Genomic DNA, 19,351 nt, shown 5'->3' with positions numbered 1-19,351 from the left:
CTTACTGAAAGTTAGAAAATAGTGTCCACTCGTGATAGTAAAAGCTTCCACCTTAATCCAAAACACACCACCACTTGTGATAAAGTGCTACTGTTGCACTCACCAGCTGCTATGCTGCCAAGAATGGCTCCTTCAGTACTGTATAAAAGGAAAGTGCTTACTGCATGGAGCCACAACTGAGGATCTCATATAGTGTAGTATTTATTAAAAAACTTTAAATACACATTAAAATTGCATTACGTCAGCGCGTAGCCCTGCCCTTAAGGGACCGAAAGTGGCAGCATGATGTCAGCATGTAGCCCCACCAGTTCCAGGACCGGAAGTGGCAGCGTGACATTAGCATGTAGCGCCACCCTTAAGGGACTAGAAGTGGCGGCGTGATGTCAGCGCATGCCCCCGTCCTTAAGGCAGGACTACATGCTGACTTCACACCGCCACTTTTGGCACCGGAACTGGCGGCCATCTCAGTAAGTGGTCTGACTAACAAAGGTTTTTAACTTTTGACATTCTATCCAAAGGGAAATTAAATGTTTTGGCTAGAGTGGGGCTTTCAAGTGTATACATAAATAGTAGGTGTAGCATGGGAGTTTTTCTTATTCAGGACCTCTCGGCTATAAAATGTAAGAGAAGGAGTGGCCACTTAGTATTTAAATTATTCTCCCTAGTCTTTTTGGTTGCATTTGTACCTATAACCCAGTAATGGTTGCTTCATATGTCTAGTTATGGTATATTTTTCCCAGACCGAGTCAGAACATCTTGAGACTTGAGTAAATTAGTTTCTTAGAATCTCATTTTTTTTTACCTCCATGAAAACCATAAACGTACATATATAACACAAGTAATAAAACTTGTAGTAATTAAATCATGTTTTAGCAGGTTTTCAAAAGATGTCTGCTTACAACATGTAAATGATGCAGCTGTGACTCAAAAGAAAGAGAATTAATAAGAGTCTGCTGAGCTGGGTGGAGAGAATCACCTAAACTGCCCAAGCCACGCAGCATCACAATGGAGAAATAAAAGAATAAAGTGGCATGATTAATCAAATGCAGGAATTCAACAATGGGTAGCTGTCTGCTCACTGGTTAACATTATGATTTAAGCCAATGTAACATGATTAAATGGTCTAATCCTGCTAATTGATTGCTTGTTTTCAAAGGGTTTTTACATATTATGATAAAATGCCTCATATAATATAGAGCTACTCACAGCTATGTATAGATATTTTGCTACCCGAGGTACACCTTAATAATGATGCCCTTTTGGAGAGGTATCACTCCTTGTATCACGCATATATTTTAATTAAAAACTAATGCTGGATTGTTCTAATGTTCTGAAGCTGTTAAATCTACTTTATATTTAAAGTTATTTTAATCGTACAAAATCTAGGCTGTCTTGTTTTGCAGCCCTCCTACCCCAGTCAAGTAGCTAGGTTTAAAAAAATCATTTGTTATAGCATTCTATCTTGCTATCATTGGGGTTAATTTACTAAAACTGAAAAGTGCAAAATCTGGTGACGCTCTGCATAAAAACCAATCAGCTTCCAGTTTTTTTTGTCAAAGCTAAACTGAACAAGCTGAACCTAGAAGCTAATTGACTACCATACACATCTGCACCAAATTTTGCACTCTTCAGTTTTAGTAAATCAATTCCAATACATCAACTAATGTTGTTTGAAAGCCCTTAAAATTTTGTCCAGACCTGCTACTTGCATGGAATCCCAGATATATTAAAGAATATGTTCACTTTTTAAAAAATATAATAAATGCACATTTTTTTTCAGTTAAAAAAATTTGCATTTACAATTTTTTTTTCAGGATCTTGGAAAGCATTGCACCAGTGATCAGCAGATCGCTGGTGCCTTGCAGGGCTCCTGCAGACTGGAAAGTATTGCATCAGTGATCAGCAGATCGCTGGTGCCTTGCAGGGCTCCTGCAGACTGGAAAGCATTGCATCAGTGATCAGCGATCACTGGTGCCATGCAGGGCTCCTGCAGACCGGCAGTGTAAGCTGTCTGCCCATACATTGCCAGTTTCACACTGGCAGGAAGAAGCAGTGAAATACCAGAGCACTTACCAGCGTTGTGGTAGTTCATTGAGAACTACAAACTGACAGTTGCAAAGGATGTTGGTGCTTGTAGCAGAGCCCTACACGGCCGTGCCTTTTTCAAAAAGTGACAGTGGATACATGGAACTTCTCCCCGTACTGCTGTCACAGGGAGAGATGGGATTTTCGAGTGGCTGCAGGAGCCATTTCATTTTCCACACTAGAAATGGGAGGAACATGCAACATGTTCCTGAAGTTGAACTTATCCTTCAAGCGAGTTTATTCTGTGCCTTGAACAGTTCTTCCTGAAAGAAAACCAAATGCAAGGTTAGCATTTTGTTTGTTCAAGAAGAAAATTCCCATCTTGCTCCTTAGAATTTTTTCTCACTACAGTTGAAAACTATTGACATTTGTCACCATGAACAATTAGCAAATCAAATGATTGATGAGGGGTGATTCATAAACTGCAGAAGGTTCAACAGCATTAGGGGCATGACAGTGTCCAACATATTTTTCATCATCTGTCGCTATTGATGAGAGACCTACTTGTATATAATAATTACTGGTGAATTTTTCACATCTCAGTTGTACATTGATTTCTGCACACTGGTAATCAATTATGTGCGGAGCTGAAGCAGCTAGTATTTAACAGCTTGGTTTGTTGGGTAATATACCAGAGAAACTATACAAATCAAGACTACATTCAGGTTATTTCTCTCCATCAGGATGTTCTGTTGTATGTAATATGTGATGGCATCTGAGGCTGTTCCAGAGTGAATAAAGTTTTGGTTCACCATGCACAACAGAAGGCTTCCTCAAAACACATATTGTACCTCTACATCCATGATAATGACGTCACAGTCCTGGACCATTTTATTAGTGGTGAAGGCATGCTACAGATGAAAAATATACAGTAAATATATTTTAAAATGTTGCTTTTGTTTTTCTCAGATCAAATTGAGCTAGAAATGGAGGAAAAATGCAGAATTTTGGAAGCCCGGTACAGTGAAAAAGAGAAGTTGAACCTGCATTTAAAGAAAGAGCTTTACCATCGGGAGAATAGAGTTGCGGCTTTGAGATCTAAGCTGAGGGAAAAAGAAAAAAGGTTCTTGGAGGAAGTAAAGAGAAGAAGTCACAGAGTTACAATACTGAATACAGAGCTGCACAAGCAAACTGAAGCTGCAGCTTATCTATCTTTCCAGCTACATGCCATCAAGCAAAAGCAGCAAAGCCCACAGCACAGCAATCAGATATCATCCTGTCCCCTAGACCTCTCATTAGTCAAGCAACCTTATCATGAAGGAAAGGTCAAGAGGAGAGTCCACAAGAATTATAGTGCTTTGAGGGCAGAGTGTTCTGCAACCAAGGAAATAGCGAGAGACTCCTTTCAGAAGGAGCAGATAACCAGTTATGATGAGCTGGAACCTATGCCAGATCCAGCTCTGTTTTTATATCCTAAGAGGTACCTTCAACATCATCGACAGAGACCGGAACCAAAACCTCACAGCCTTGAAAAGAGTGGCCCAGGTCATGTTGGTGGTGCAATGGCACTTGGCAGTCAGTGGTCAGAAAAGCATTCATCAGATAATGAGGACTCACCACCCCCCATTCCTGTTGTTAAAGCTAAACTTCCAAAAAGTGAAAGAGGAAAGAGACGAGCTTTGGCTAGGCAAGATTCTCGAGATTCCGAATGAAGCAGGACATACTGTCCAAAATCTTCTTGGAAAGATATATGTTAATCCAGTAGGAGTCTGTAGAGTAAACTGGTTGTTATACGGTATGTCCACATGCACTGCTCTCTTTTATGAAGTCTTCCTACATCTGCTACGTTTCTTCCTCATTGCTTAGTAGAAGATTTTTCCATCTGCTTCTGTTTCCCTACAACATATCTTCTTTGGAAGTCCTTTCTGGAGATTTCTTATATTGCTTCATTTCCTTAAATTTAAACACTAAATCAAAACACAGAGTAGCAATACTTATTTTCCACAACAGAATACTTTGTCAATGTTACAAATAATCTCAAAGTTCGCTTTGAAACCTCCTACAGGAACAATATAGACTGTGCAGTGTTCGTGGCAGCTCTATTTGCTTGCCTAATATGGTATTTGTATATGATTTTTTAGGATAATTTTAGATCTCTTTGCTGCTTGGCCTTGCTAAATATCACAACACAAACTCTAAACAAACTTGTTTCAATGACCGCATGGTCACAATAATCAGGAGATTCTAAACTAGGAACAACTACTGAACTTCTGAATGTTTTCTTTTTTCTCTATTTTTGTTCCTTAACAGATTTCAGTAAAGATTTGTACTTTTTAATTAAATGGATGTCATACAAAAAAAAAACAGAATTTATGCTCAAGGAATTCAGGGATCAGGTAAATGAAATGTACTTCTGTATGACTTTTCTATGATAAGGAAAAAGAGGTTTTATTTATTTTTACATCTGCTGAAAATGTACACTACAGTTTGCACAGTTGAACAAAGAACGAGCTGGTTTCTCAGTTGCTATTTCTGATTTATGTCAGTTTTTAGTACATACCAAAGTGATACTTGCATTTCAAAAAGCTGATGTACCATTTCCTCCAGTGCTTTATGCCAAGTAGTCATTATTATGCTTCGAAGCTTTGTCGTGGGAGTTGTTGGATGATGTCAGTTGTTGGCTAGACAGGAAGGCACTTTATTTATTCATTACTGCACTGCAGTTATGGTTTTATCAAATCTTTATAAAATAATCAGTTTCCCAAACATGTCTTTTCATTTCAGCTTTCATTAAAATTTTATATCGTCTTCACTTTACCCTCTGTCAACAGCCGATGTGCTTAGGTAAGCCAAGGCCCCTGCCTGTAATGAATTAAAAAAACATTTTAACATTACTCCAGGTATTGATGAAACACAAAGACTTTAAACTCTGATTACTCTTGTGCTTTCTAAGCCCCCTGCTCCTAGTAAAATATGTGATGTGTATATGGAACTCTCAGGGTGAAAACACAAATCAGTATGTTTTTTTTAATGTATATCAAAAACTCTTATTCATTCTTAAAGAACTATTGTTGCCAGATTCAGAACATCAAAGAGGAAGGTGCAGTCTTAACCCAAGCAACTGGTCAGAAATCTTATGACATGATCTAGAATTATTGTATGAGTTACTGCACTTTATCACTGCTCTTTGCCACTGCCTATTAAATACGTTGGAAATAAGAATTGTCTGTGTTGCTTATAGCAACCAAACAGATTTCAGTTCTCAAAACCATACAGAAAAAAAGTCCAGCGCTTCACATAAACCAAACATGTTATATACCATTAACCAAAATAGCCAGTTGATATAATCAGTATTGCAGTAAAAAGTCCTACACCATGCCGTGTACAAACAAAATCTTCTGGTGGCTATTAAATCTCTTCATGCAAATCCTCTTAGTGCTCCACCACTGTGTACCAATATTAATGCACTCGCCAACCATCTATGATCCCTAATTAAAAGAAGGTCAAGTGCGTTTGTTTCACCAGGGCTTCATATCTCAGTAAGTTTCTTCCCTATATTCTCCCCATAACACCGAATCATCATAAGCCAAGATCTCATAGTGTAGTATTTTTATTAAGATCAGACAATATAAAAAAACAAGAGTGCACTCACATATTCTGGTGCCCAGTACCTGGGCACTAATACACTCAGCTATGCTCTGCCACCACCTCTCCATTCCCTTGAGCCAGCGTGCATTCCTATCACCAGAACCGAAAGTGATATCCAATTTGCAGACCCCGAAGTAGCGGACCTGTCAATTTCCAAAAACTCCTGTTGTTGTTTGGGAGTCCAAAAATGCCGGATTAACATCTGGCGAGGAAAAAAATACATGAGGACAAAGACAAAGTAATTGGCATGTTTCGGCTTCCTCAGGTGTAGCTTCCTAACAATGCCAATCTGGCAAAACATGTAGCGGCAGAGTGACACATCCACTACTTCTTACTTCCGGTTCCAGCGATTGGAACGCATGCCGGCTCTGGGGAACGGAGCGGCGGTGGCAGAGCATAGCTGAGTGTATTAGTGCTGAGGTACTGGGCACTGGAATATGTGAGTGCACCCTTGTTTTTTTTATATCATCTGATTTTAATGAAAGTACTACTCTAAGATCTATCTCTCTTGTTTTATGATAATTCGGTGTTGTAGAATATGGATGCATTGAAATAACATGGGAAGAATAAAGAGAAGAAACCTACTGAGATATAAAGCCCAGTGAAACAAGTGCACTTTACCTTCTCTTAATTAAGGGGTCATGGATGGTTGGTGAATGCATTAAGATTGGCACACAGTGGTGGAGCACTAAGAGGATTTGCATGAAGAGATTTATTGAGCACCAGAAGATTTTGTTTGCACACTGCATGGTGTTGGACTTTTTATTGCAATACTGATTATATTAATTATTTTGGTTAATGGTATATAACACGTTTGGTTAATGTGAAGCACCTGACCTTTTTACTGTATGGTTTTGATTTTGATTGTATACACTCTTTTAAAGGGGCAGCTAACATATATTGTAGTAATTTCACCAATAATTTATGGATGAGATTGTTGTTGTTTGAAGAAAATATATATTATTTTTTAGGTGATGAGAGAAAATGCTCAGTTTAATCTATTGTCAGATTTCAGTTCTTTTTTTCCCAGTACAAGTCTAAAAACAAAAAAGGAGATAATTGATAGCGACTGTAAATGCAGATGGTTCTTTATGGTAAAAAATAGACATGTAGATTCAAAACGTTACACAAATGCAACCCTGGTAGTGTAAAATTGTCTTTCAAAGATGGACCTGTTGTATTTCAATGGGTTGTGGAAAAAGAGCAAGCCTGCTTTGGCTGCCTGTTTTACATTAGTAGCTCTAATTTACTACTGAGTATAATGCTGTAAAGTTTGTAAGCTACATCATTTCATTTGTAAATTTTATATTATTATTTGCAGATAAGTGTAGTAATATTTTATCCTTATTAACATTATTATATTGTTTTTAAATGGATTGTTATTATTTGATTGAAACATGCTTTATTTGCATTATATAGGTCAACAGCAGTTTGTACATTAATATGTGCTCTACTGTGAAAGTGAAAGTGGCCATACTTGGCTTTTATTGGGCGGATTTAAATTCTGATGCTATCATCTTATAAGAACATTCACAACTAGGAAATAGTATACAACATGATCCAAATTACTTGTGTTTATTAGAAATGGCTTATCTAAGAGCTATCTTAATCCACAGGAACAGCCTGACACCTCTTTTACATCCTAGCTTAATTGCGCCCCTTCTCTCTGATATCACTTAATGTAGGAAGAGTGCAGTGTGGAAGGTGCGGTATTGCTGGGAGGTTTGAAGACGTTAAGTGAAAGCTGATGAAAAATGGAAATATGTAGGAAGAATATCCCAAATTGTGCACTCTGGCTACTTTATAATATATTGACTACTGTATAATATAAATAACAAAATGCAATGATGTTCGATGTTCAGCAAACTGATTGACAATGGATATATCTTCTTTCCATATTGCCAGGTGCTCAGACATTGTAGATGAGAAAAGGTATTTGAGTTAATTTACTGAAGGCAAATGGGATGTTAACTTTGCAAGGGAATTTTCACTTTGCAATAGAATTTTCCCTTAACATACTGAATGTGTTTAAAATACACTTTGCAAAGAATATCTAACTAGGTGCAAGGAAAATTAAAAAAAAAAACATTTGCTTGCACATGGTTGGATGATGGAAGTAAGCAGAGCCTCACCTTAATTACTAAGCAAAGAGACAATTTCTCTGCAAAGTGAAAATTCCCTTGCAAAGAGACCAGCCTATTTGCTTTTTGCCAATCAACTCCAATGTTTCTCCTGTAAGAGGACACAATTGCTAAAGAATCATTGAATCTGGAGCTGTGTGATTGCTGATGCATCCAACAGTTAATGAAAACCTTGCACTGCAGTATGGTCACTAGGGGGAGATGTCAGAATGGCCTCAAGAATGTATTTTGGAACACAGCTTTGTCAACTGGACAGGTCTTCCTAACTGCATCAGAGTATGCTGTGCTTTGTGTATTATAGGTCAATATGAAGAGCTATGCGCAATACAGTTAAACAGAATACTAACACATAGATGCTCTGCTGGTTTTTATTATACAGTCTCAGAAAGTGATTGTCTTCTGTTAGAACACATTCACATTCTGACACTTTATGAAAAAGAGGAAAAAAACAGAGCATCAATATGTTAGTACCCTGCTTAACTGTAGTGTACATGGCTCTTCATATTGACCTATAATACAGAACGCACAGTATATCTTGATGCCAGTACATACTACCTTCAAGGCTCCATTAGGATGACCTGTCTGGTTGACAGAACTGTGTTCCAATATACAGCTTTGAGGCTATTCTGGCAACTACCCATACTGACCATAATGTGGTGCAAAGTTTTCATCTAGTCATTGGATCCACCTGCAATTACACGGCATTGACACTCATTGGTCCTTTACTCACTGTTACTTAATTTAGTCCTCCAAACATGTGGCACTAATAATCTATATTCTATACATTGGAAACAGTTGTGGAATGAGTTTATGACATTTTTAATATTTCTTTTTTTGCAACATAAAAAGATTAAAAACAAACAAAACCACCTTGTGCACATCATGCAATTAGGCTACTATTTTTTTATTTTGACTGATGCTGCCTTTTCTGTCTAGTAGTAAGAATTGTAACAACTAATGTTAAGTGAACGTTCAGAGTCCAGATATTGACAAATATAGACTTGTACTTTTTTGGCAGTTGGCTGCTCTTAGTAAACAGGGACAGGTCTGTGAGCAGCTGAAATGTGACTTGTCAGAAGTCTGCCCAATCTTGGCAGAAGAAACACAGAAAAGAATGAGGCCTCCTTTCATAATGAGTGGTATCATGATACTTACATATACAATATGAAGAACCAGCACATTTTTCTTCTAAGTAAGTAGGTTTAAGAGTTCAATGTTTTGCTTTTTATAATTAATAAATTAATGGGATTTCCTGGTTATATAGTGGGAGGTTGTTAGAGGACAGGCATAGGAATGGGTAGGTCCTAGTGTTCGCTGACTTTAACTCGTAACCCGTTGTCATCTTGTTGTAACTTTGAGATTTCATTGCAACAACAGTTCTCTCTGGCAGTGTTGCTCCCGACTTGAATGTCTGGAAACTTTGGACATGTTCTGTATATCCATCTGTACTATAAATCATCTTTCGGTTTTCCTTTAACAATACATACCTGTGTAAGTACTAAAGCAATAAACATAGGAAAAGAAAAGCCATGGCATTAATTATATGATGATGTTGTTTTAAAAGGGAACTTTAGTTATACTATGTTTTCAAACAATACAAAAGTACACAAGCTACCATTTTGTAGCGTTTGTATTATCTGTTCCATCCATCTCTTTCCAAAGGTCTAGGTCTTTGCACAGCAATAAAAAAAAAAATCACCAGATTAGACTGTTAAATTACTGGGGGAGACATACCATGATAATCAGCAAGGTGTTTAGTGCAGTGTTTCTGAAAAGGTAATGTTTGAGAAGTATCCTCTGGTATGGGTCAGTTTATCTGAAGTACTCTTTAAGATATGTACATGTATTTATTACTAGCCAGCACATGCACCCTAGCCCTGCCACACTACATGATCTAAAAATCAAGTTTTAATTAATATTACTTAGATAATGATTATTCAAATTATTTTTTTCTAAATCTATATACTAATATAGTGAGTTTACTTTAACATAGAATTTCTTCTAGAAGGTGCCAGAAGTATCCCTTGGACTATACAAGTATCATTGGTAGGATACCTTAGGATATCTAGGAATTAATACACAAAAGATGCTGGTCATATTGAACAGCTTGACCATGTCAGAAGAAGAAAACAAATGCCACTCACGCTAGTCTTTATGCTGTTATAAGTTCACTGACTTTTCATGTGAGAGTAATGAAGTTTTCTCACCACACTCAATCCTACTGGATCTTAAAACTTCACTTTTACTATGATTTATTTAAAATAACAACCTTAAATCAAACCAGCTGCTGTATTGGGAGCAAAACTTCTACAGCCAAGTGTAAAAAAGATAACCTTGTAATAATAAACTGTTGCTTTCCTTGGTTGAAGGCTAAAATGACGAGACGGCTCCCCTTGCGGCTCTGGTCCAAGTACCCCTGAGTATGGAGACAGAGACACAAGGCACAAAGTAGCATGGGTGCCAGTGACCAGGTAGCAGGAGTATCCAGACTGACCAGCAGTGGTGGAACCACGCCAGGACAAAAAAGTGGTTGGCAGGCTGCAGCAATGCACCCATGAGAAGAACTCTGTAGAAAGGTGTGGAGACTGTGCAGTAGTTCAATCAGAGGCAGGGATAGGTAGATACCAGGATCCAAGACATGATCAGGACACAAGCCGAAGTCAGCATGGATGATCGGAAAACACAAGGTCAGTAGCCAAGCCAGAGTCATACATGGAGGATCAAGAGTAAGCGTAGTCAGGAGGCAAGCTGAGGTCAGCACCAGGAAACAGCAGAGCATGGTCAGAGATGAGTCGAGGTCATAGCAAGAGCAGAGCAAGGTCAGGGGCAAGCCAGGTTAGCCACGGGAGATCAGTCAGCAAGAACAGGAACACAGACCATGGGGAGCTGAAGACCATCCAACAATTACCAGACATCAGTACTTTTTTAAATAGGATATTGACGCCCTTTCTGAGATTGGCTGCGGGCATGCTCCAAAGTGCACGATGCACTGACATATGAGTGCACGCCAGTTACTGGCAAAAGTCCAATGGACCCAGCAGCTGCGTGAGCCAATGAGGAGACAGAGACCCCCTAAGATCCGCTGCTCTCATACACATCTCTGGATCGAGAAGGGGCGCTCAGATAAGTATAAGAGGGGACTAGGGGGAAGCTGCACCCAGAAGTTTTTTTACCTTAATGCATAGAATGCATTAAGGGAAAAAACTTCTGCTTTTAGAACCACTTTAACTTCTTTAGATTTTGTCTATATTATAGCTAGTCTTCACTTTTTAAATGCAAGTTCAATTTGATAACATAGGTTAACAACCCCCCCCCCCCCCACACACACACACACACACACACCCGACCCTATATTCCTTTGTGTTGGAGACATGCATAATCTTGCCCTCTATAAAATGACTGTAGCAGGCTTCTTCAGCCAAGTTTCTGTACTGGTACCAAAAAAACTTCTCAGTATATTCCTACAAAGAAAGCTCTGAAGACAAGTTACACAGTTTTTCTGTTGCCTATACCCTAAACTCCTTAATGGTATGTCTCACACTTCAGCAGAACTGATCTATATCCTCTGATAACTGATTTTGGCTTGATTGCTTTAAGACTTGTACCTATGGACAGATGTACAGAACAATTCTGCAGATTCTCCATAGAGAAATATGGTATACCCACTTGGGTATTTGACAACAATTGGTATAGCGAAAAGCCATGACACTTCAGTCATAGAAGTGGTGGAGGTGAAGGGAGATCTTTCTACCAGACTACTTGACTGTAATGAAGACAAAGCAAGGGATCAAAATCCCTCCCGCCCCACCCATGGAATCCATTTTGGACAAATTTTCTCTTTAATTGTAATTTTATTAGCAATGTGAGGTAGCAATAAAAAGTTGTACTTTCTATGTTATATGTGTGTTGCTGCTTATAATGTTGCCGTGCTTCTGTGCTTGTATTTATTGTGTGTTTGTATAAGCTAGAGACATTGAAATTGTGTAGCCACTTTATCTCTTGTAAAGCTGCTGAAGAATGGAATGGAATAAATGCTGGAGTTTTAGCAAACATGTTGGAAGGCAGTTCCTAGATTTAAACAGCTTTTCCATCTTTTAGCTGAGGCCTATCATCTAAAAGACATTAAAGAAAAACGCCAGTATTTTTATGACACTAATAGCAATTTGAGTATTTGTTACTTATTTATCTTTATTCAGTTGTCATTGTGGACACTTTTAGTGTCAGCAAATAAGCTGATATACCAGAGTAGATGGAAATGTAGATGGATTACAGATGATCATACGTTTCCCAATAAATATGCTTAAAGTGTTACTAAACCCACAACAGTAAAATCAGTCTGTATAAACAATAAAGCATGCTTGTTATACTCACTGTGGAACCTGAGGGGTTACTCCTCTGCATTGTGTAAATAGGCAGTTTGATCCTGACTTCTCTGCTCCTCCTCTTGTTCAAATGTCCACATTTTATCTCCTGAGAAGATAGACTGAACCGAAACTATTCTGCACATGCTCAGGTTAGTGTGCATTGCTAGAGAGGTTTTTTTTTTTCTTGGGAGGGTGCATGTGATCAGCACAGGGCCCATCAGCACTGTCCAGACAGAGGTCAGGGGTTTTGCACCCTCCTAGAACAGAAAGAAAACTCCTCCTACAAGCATTAACCAGTGCTCTGCTAAACACTGATAGAAATCACAAGACTGCTCTAACTGCTGATGAGAGGTATTTAGCAGTTTATATTTACTAAAATAATTGCACTTCCATGTTCTGTGTACTGTGTGAGACCAGATATAGTGAATGCAGGGTCCTGGGTTTAGTGACACTTTAACACTTTGTTAGTGCATATACAATTAAGCAAAATAGAATTGTTTAAAGCATAGCTCCATGAAAATGAAATATTCAGCCTTGCAGTGGGGGGTTCCTAACTGCAAGGGATAACTAAGGGACACTGTACAAACAGCTTTACTTACCTTACACTCTGCTCCGGCCACTGGCAGCGCAGCTGGAGGAAGTCTTCTAAAGCAAGGTGTGAGGTAAGTATTTTCTCCCTAATCATCTCCCCTAGACTAAACCAGTGATTAACTTTTGGAGTGCAGGGGGTTGAGCTTTAATGTTTACCGGTGGGAAAATAAAATTGTAGTACCAATCACGACCACCTGGAGAACCAAATAAAATATTTCCTCCAATATGAACTTTATGGAATAAATTATGAGAGAGTACTTTTGTGAATCTGTGACTTAAAGCTGAACTCCAGGTATTGCCTTTTTTTTAGACTTACATTAGTCCATGACTGGTGGTCGCTCACTTGGCACCTCTGCCAGTCGGAGGACATTTTGTATTTTTTCAAGTAAATACAGGGCATTCTCTGATTGGACAAAGCAGAGATGAAATCACCTAGTCTAATCAGGGAATGCCTTGTATTCATTGGAAAAAAATGCAAGACGTTCTCTGAATGGCAGAGGTGCTGACCAAGTGACCCCTGTTTTTTAGTATAGAGAGGGCAAGTCTTTCGAAGAGAACCTGGAAGAGGCCAGGGTTTATTGCTTGTAGCACAGGCAAGTACAATGAATTTCTGCATCCCCAGTGGCCCTCTGGATGCAAGATGTGAAGAATAAGATAATCAGGCTGGACCAATGTAAGTTAAAAAAAGATAATTCCTGGCGTACAACTTTTAAGTGAATCTGTCATGTTCACCAAAGTATATAAACTAACATTACTGGCTATTTGCAGGCAATTTGTGCTGCTTTCAAGTACCCGTGCTTGTCTTCTCATTGGTGCCTGGGGAGGTTCTTAGTCCAGAGATGAAGTGAAACAGAGGTAGCAGTTGCAAGAGTGTTTCCTTCCATTTGCCATTCTTAATTGTGATCAATGTCTTTTATTCTGAGAGTTTTGATTTGGTTCTGCAATGATCTGAAAGCTTTTCTTGTACAGTGGTGAATCCATAGCAGGAGAAAAGAGGATTATAGAATGTTGTGTGTATATTCAGATGAGAGGGTCTGAGAATAGAACGTACTGCTCTATTCTGGTAAACCTGGTATGATGCAGCATAAGACAACAAGGAGGTAGAAAACTCAAGTGCCATAAATAATAAAACAGCTAGTGCATAAGAGACATCTTTAAACGTCATCTTGCATTAATGATCCCTCCAAGGGGTTTTGCATGTACTAGTCTAAGTACCTATTGATGAACTACTTCTTATCTGTGCATACCCTGCATCCACCCAGCTGTGATACTTGTCCTGGATTTTTTACAATTGGCCAATTGCATATCGTTTTATAAACATTTGCTGTAATTCTGTTTAAGCAGCCATATTACCAGATCTTTTATCCAGAGCAACAAAATATCAGCTATTTTAGGGCTTATTTGCTTTTCCAATCCTAGAAATTACAGCTCTCTACAAAGATAGGCTACATGATCTAGTCTTATATCACCCTATATGGCATATCACCTGACCTGCATGTTTTGGGAAGAACATACTGCTCTCCTGTAAAACTCAACTCACTCGGTGTCCCTGTCTGGGAAGTTTGTAGGAAAATTGTCATTGTGGTAGTATTGACACCATGCACCCGCTCGGTTGCATGACTCCAAGGGCATGTATAAAATGTTTACCATATCTAAAAGCAAAAAAGTATTTGTTTTTGGATGCAGTGCAGAGGGGTTTCATTGGTGTTGTGGCCCTGCTGGGGAAATTCAGCCTCCCTATTTCTCCTGGTGGTCATAGTCACTGGGACTGGAAATGATGGGAAATCCAAAATGTTACAGTTGGCACCAAAGCAAGAGTAGGGGAAAATATTCCAGTGGAAACAATCGTTCTGGTGACTAAAGATGGCCATACTCCCTTAGACTTTTCTTGTTCGGTCTGTAGGCTGAACATACAGCTTGGTTGGAAGAATATCCCACCATGCCTATTGCTATTGTGATAGGTGTCTCCAGCAGCTGTCAGAACACTTGAACAATGGCTGCATCTGACTGGATATAACTGCTGTTTGGCAAAGTTTTCCTCCTGGCTCCTTCAGTTTTTCAATCAAAGCATGTAGATGGAAAGGGGCTGACAGTGCCACCCACTAAGCGAATTTCAGGCAGTTAATCAGGAGCCAGCTAAAATTCAAACAGTATTTGGCCGGCTTAAAGGGTAACTTCACCTTTTGAAAAAAAAAAATAAATGCACATTTTTTGCAGCTACAAAAATGTGCATTTATTATTTGTTTTCTAAGGATCCTGCAGAGCATTGCACCCATGATCAGCAGATTGCTGGGGCATTCTCAGTGTCCTGCAGACTGTCAGGATAACTTTGTATTGGCAGGCAGTTACCTGAGAGCAGGAAGAATCAATGGACTACAAGAGCACTCACCAGCACCTTCATAGTTTATTCAGAACTACAAGCCATCAGCCACAATGGCTGGCGGTATTTGTAGACATTCATTAACAGAAAACTGTAAATACATGACATTGCGGTGTGGGTGCTGTTTTTCAAAAAGTGACAGCAGATGCTGGGAAAAGATCCCGTGGCCAGTGCCACAGAGAGGGAGGTGGATTGGGGGAGGGAGAGGCTGCAGATGCTGGAACATGTTATATGTTCCACCCTAAAAAATATTTGAACATGTGAACAAGGTGAACTTATCCTTTAGGAGAAGATTTGACCTCACATTGGAGAGATTGCCTCTCACTTCCTGTTGTGAGGTGAAGAGAAATCTCTCCAACAGAACACAGACACAAAAATATCTGAGATGTTACCCATTCCCTACAATATCCAAAACTAAAAAGAAATGGTTTGACTTTAGGTATACCTAAATAGACTGACTAAAGCTGGCCATACACAGATAAAATTGTGTCCAGTTTCTAGTGAACTGGATAAATTTCAAACAGTGTGTGATCTTGTTGGCACCCCAACACCACGCATCCTTTGATATAAATATCAAAGGATTTGGGTGGGTAATTCTTGGTCGAACAGTGGCTGCAGTCAATCAGCTACAGTCTCGGCTTGCCAACACCCACTGTATTCTGACAGCCATGGGTACCAGCTGTCAAAATACAATAGCCCCGTAGGGAGAAGCATTCATCTGCACTGTGTAGCATGGATAGAGGAATCTGTTAGATATTTTTGTAAGCTTGCAGGCTTATGTTTTACATTATCTTTTGCGTTTGGTGTATACAGTAAGTTGGTTATACACATACAAGTTTGTAATATTGATTCATAAAATCACCTAACTTGTATATTTCTTTTTCCTGGGCAGTGAGAATGGTAAACAATTTTTAGGATCTAATATATGAAGGTGTTCCATCTAATCTAGTTGACTGTTGGTGCCACAAGCCACTAACAGTCACAGCCACATAACCAGCTTATGGTATGTATGTCATTAAAATTGAGCTAAATGACAACTCTAACTGAAGTAACATTGTTCACAGACAGTAAGGTTTCATTAAAGGGACTGTTGTCCAAACAAGAAAAAATGTTGACTCCTTCATACCAGCGCTTCCCAGCCCTTTAAGGGGTTTCTGATGCCCGGAGGCAGGGCGGAGTTTAGGGTCATGTGACCGCCGTGATTGGCTCTCCTGGCAGTCACATGATCAGAAAACTCCTGATCGCAAGGAGAGATCAGGATCTTTCTGTGGGACGCTGACACATGTGCTGGGAGCGTTTAGGACGCACGCTCTCAGCACATGTTTGTCTACAAATGGTATGCAAATATGCGGCCGCTCGGCATCAAGGTCCAGCCGCTGAGAGGCCGCATATTTTCGTACACTCGGCGTGAAGAGGGTAAGTGCAATATATACATGACAAAGTTTGCTTTGACACATACTGTATATCTGCCCATTAATAAAATTCCACACTTGTATATTCAGCATGGATATTTCTACATGCAATAGTCAACTCAATTCCCAAGGCTATAACACAAGCATTATTTGTCATACTGAACACTATTTACAGCAGATACTAAAACTTTATACCTATACATTCTATTGTAATGTGCAGTATTTCACTTATTAATATGTTATAAGAAAGCCCATTCATTTAGAATGGACTGCCAATGCATGGCAATAGATGGAAACCCAGACATGTACCTTTTATTCTACACAGTGCAGAGTGCCATGTCTTGTGAAATCCTGTAGTAAGGTTGGGTTTGGAGTGCCACTCTAAATGAATGGCATCACAACACACAAGAGCTCTATGGTTTGCCACACATTATCACAACACATAGATGTAAAGCCAACTTAATAGTTTTGTGAATTGACACTAATGCCTACATAGCTGCCTCACATAGAATACAATCTCACTTCAGGGCTGTGCTACTTATATCTCTAAATGGGACCAATATGGCAGTCCCTTTAATATATATAAAAATATGAATACAAATATTTAAAAATGTTGTAGGTTAGAACAAAGAGTGACAGTGTCCCTTTAAGTATTTTAAGGAGGCACTGTTTTGCAGTAGAAGCAATTGTTGGTGTCATCAGTGTCAGCTTGCTCTTCTAACCCATAAAGCTTATCACTGACACCAGCTTGCCTTTGTGGAACTGGCCATTTGATATAATGTCATTTGACCCTGGTAGGTAACCCTTGAGCCTTGCTATTAGAGTTCCTAAGTAGTTTATGATCTTCAGTCTAGATAGTCTGGAGCTTATAGATATATAGCGCTGCGTAAATTGTTGGCGTTATACAAGTACCTGTAATAAATAAAAATATATATATATATATATATATATATATATATAGTAACAGAAATACTGTAGCCACACAACCTAAATCTATATGATGATACTTTTTATTGTGACTAGAATTTTCCTTTAAAGCCTAATTCTAGCCAGTCTTTTTTTCTCGTAAGTGTAAAGAAAAATAAAAAAATTTTAATTTTTTTCTGCTTGTGACACATTGGGGAGGTTTTCCCTCACTTCCTATGATACCTGTACAAGAAATAGAAGGTATATTCATCACAGGACAGGAAGCCACAGACAAAACAAACACATTGTCAGAATTTCTAACCTTCCTTGTTCTACTAAGCCCTGGTTCACACAACTTGTCATGCGCCTGACTGTTCAAATAGTATGACAAATCGCATCCAATGATTGGCAATGGAACCGTTCTAATCTAACTGAAAAGTAGTTCCTGCGCTATGTTTGCTGATTTTGGGTGCAACTTGCATAGACATCTGAGCACTAAGTCGCACAGATATCTATCAAGTCGCACTGCCATCTGACGTTGAAATAGTTAGACTGCAAATGAAGTCCTACGATTTCAAAGTCAGATCCAGTGTTAACCAGGGCTTAAAATGTGCTTTCATTTCCTCCCTGTTGGAGAGATTATCTATTACTTCCTGTCCTGACAAGAAATGGAGATATTTATTTGTTCTGTCTGACATGAAATAACGTTTGGTTTGCCATTTAGTTCTAATAATGTTTGCAGGATTATGGCTGAAAATAAAGAAATACAAATTTTTGCTACCCCTGTCTTTCACCCTTAAAGGGAACCTGTCATGAGAAAACTACATGCAACATCTTTGTAGACCTCTTTTAGATCTTGTTTGTTGCTCAGCTGCCATGCTGATCTCTGGCTTCAGTTCTTAGTGATTCAATGATCCAGAATAAGTATGTGGCATGAGAAGCTAGTATTCTCAACTAGTGGTTAGCTCCAATGTGTTCATATCCTAGTCCATGCCAGCAATAGAGAGCCTGCCAGAAAGCTGTCATCTGTACTGGTCCAATCATCTGTGGCTAGGATATTCCCTGTCCTGCTGCCGCATGGATACAATGAGCAGATATCTATGTGGCTGCAGGCTCGCCTCAAACACCTATTATTGGCCCAGTACAATGACAGCTTCCTAGCAGGCTCACTCCAGTGAGTTTGGACTAGGGTCTGAACAAGCCTGAGATCACCCCTACTCACATCCTGAATACTTATTCTAGGTCAGTAACTCACTAAATGATGAAGCAAGAGCGTCAGCCTCAGGGCCATGAGATTAGAAACATATGAAGAAAGTCAGCAATTGTAGTGCATGTATTTCTTTCATCGCAAGCTTGCTGGTAAATATGACGCTGTGCACTGCAGTTGTTTGTATAATGAGGGTGATGTCTTGAGTGCCTTAGTGTTTATTTAAAATGCCAATAATCTTTATCTGGCAGAGAGGTCATAACTAATATATTAAGTACCACTTAATGGATTAAAATGATCCAAGGAACCCAGAAGTTTATTAAAGGATATCTGCTGCTAGCTCATACTGTACTATATAATGTATAAAAAGGCTTCCCATTCAGACAACTTGATGTTTCCCCATCCAGTGACAAAGGAAGGTTGTGAAGGGAATCCAATCATTCATTTGTATGTAACTATTGACATTTCAAGAAATATATATATATATATATATATACAGTATATATATATATATATATATTGTTAGTAGATGGACTTTTTTTTTTTTTTTTAAGAAAAAAATATGTTTTGGCTTCTTTGCTATTTTTAACCGAATAAAACACACGCCTTGTCATCTTTAACAAAATTGATTTTGTGTCTTCTTTGTCTTTAGATGTGTAAAGGTTCCTACAGATAGG

The 19,351-nt window shown here is 38.8% G+C and overlaps 1 protein-coding gene and 2 long non-coding RNA genes across 4 annotated transcripts in view; 2 read left to right on the top strand and 1 right to left on the bottom strand.

The window, feature by feature from the left end:
- The window catches only part of CCDC92B (coiled-coil domain containing 92B), an 84,425-nt gene extending 79,592 nt beyond the window's left edge, over window positions 1–4,833 (top strand). For both annotated transcript variants that reach the window (XM_089683776.1, XM_089683775.1), the window contains one exon: window positions 2,995–4,833. In XM_089683776.1, the coding sequence (XP_089539902.1) occupies window positions 2,995–3,737 (743 nt within the window). In that variant the 3' untranslated portion in view covers window positions 3,738–4,833. The remainder of the gene's footprint in view (window positions 1–2,994) is intronic.
- LOC149457411 (uncharacterized) overlaps window positions 4,448–19,351 on the bottom strand; it is a 32,494-nt gene continuing 17,590 nt past the window's right edge. The window contains exon 2 of the long non-coding RNA XR_016313632.1: window positions 4,448–4,887. This is a non-coding gene — a long non-coding RNA (uncharacterized LOC149457411). The remainder of the gene's footprint in view (window positions 4,888–19,351) is intronic.
- On the top strand, window positions 8,313–19,299 carry LOC149457412 (uncharacterized). The gene is made up of 2 exons (XR_016313631.1): window positions 8,313–10,540; window positions 10,573–19,299. It is a non-coding gene; the product is annotated as an uncharacterized LOC149457412 (long non-coding RNA).

This window comes from Staurois parvus, unplaced genomic scaffold (assembly GCF_062004578.1).
Source record: "Staurois parvus isolate SC_StPar_1 unplaced genomic scaffold, SC_StPar_1.0 ptg000321l, whole genome shotgun sequence".
NCBI classification, from domain to species: Eukaryota; Metazoa; Chordata; class Amphibia; order Anura; family Ranidae; genus Staurois; species Staurois parvus.
Note: the sequence above shows the minus strand (reverse complement) of the source record. Positions and strands in the feature narration are given on the sequence as shown.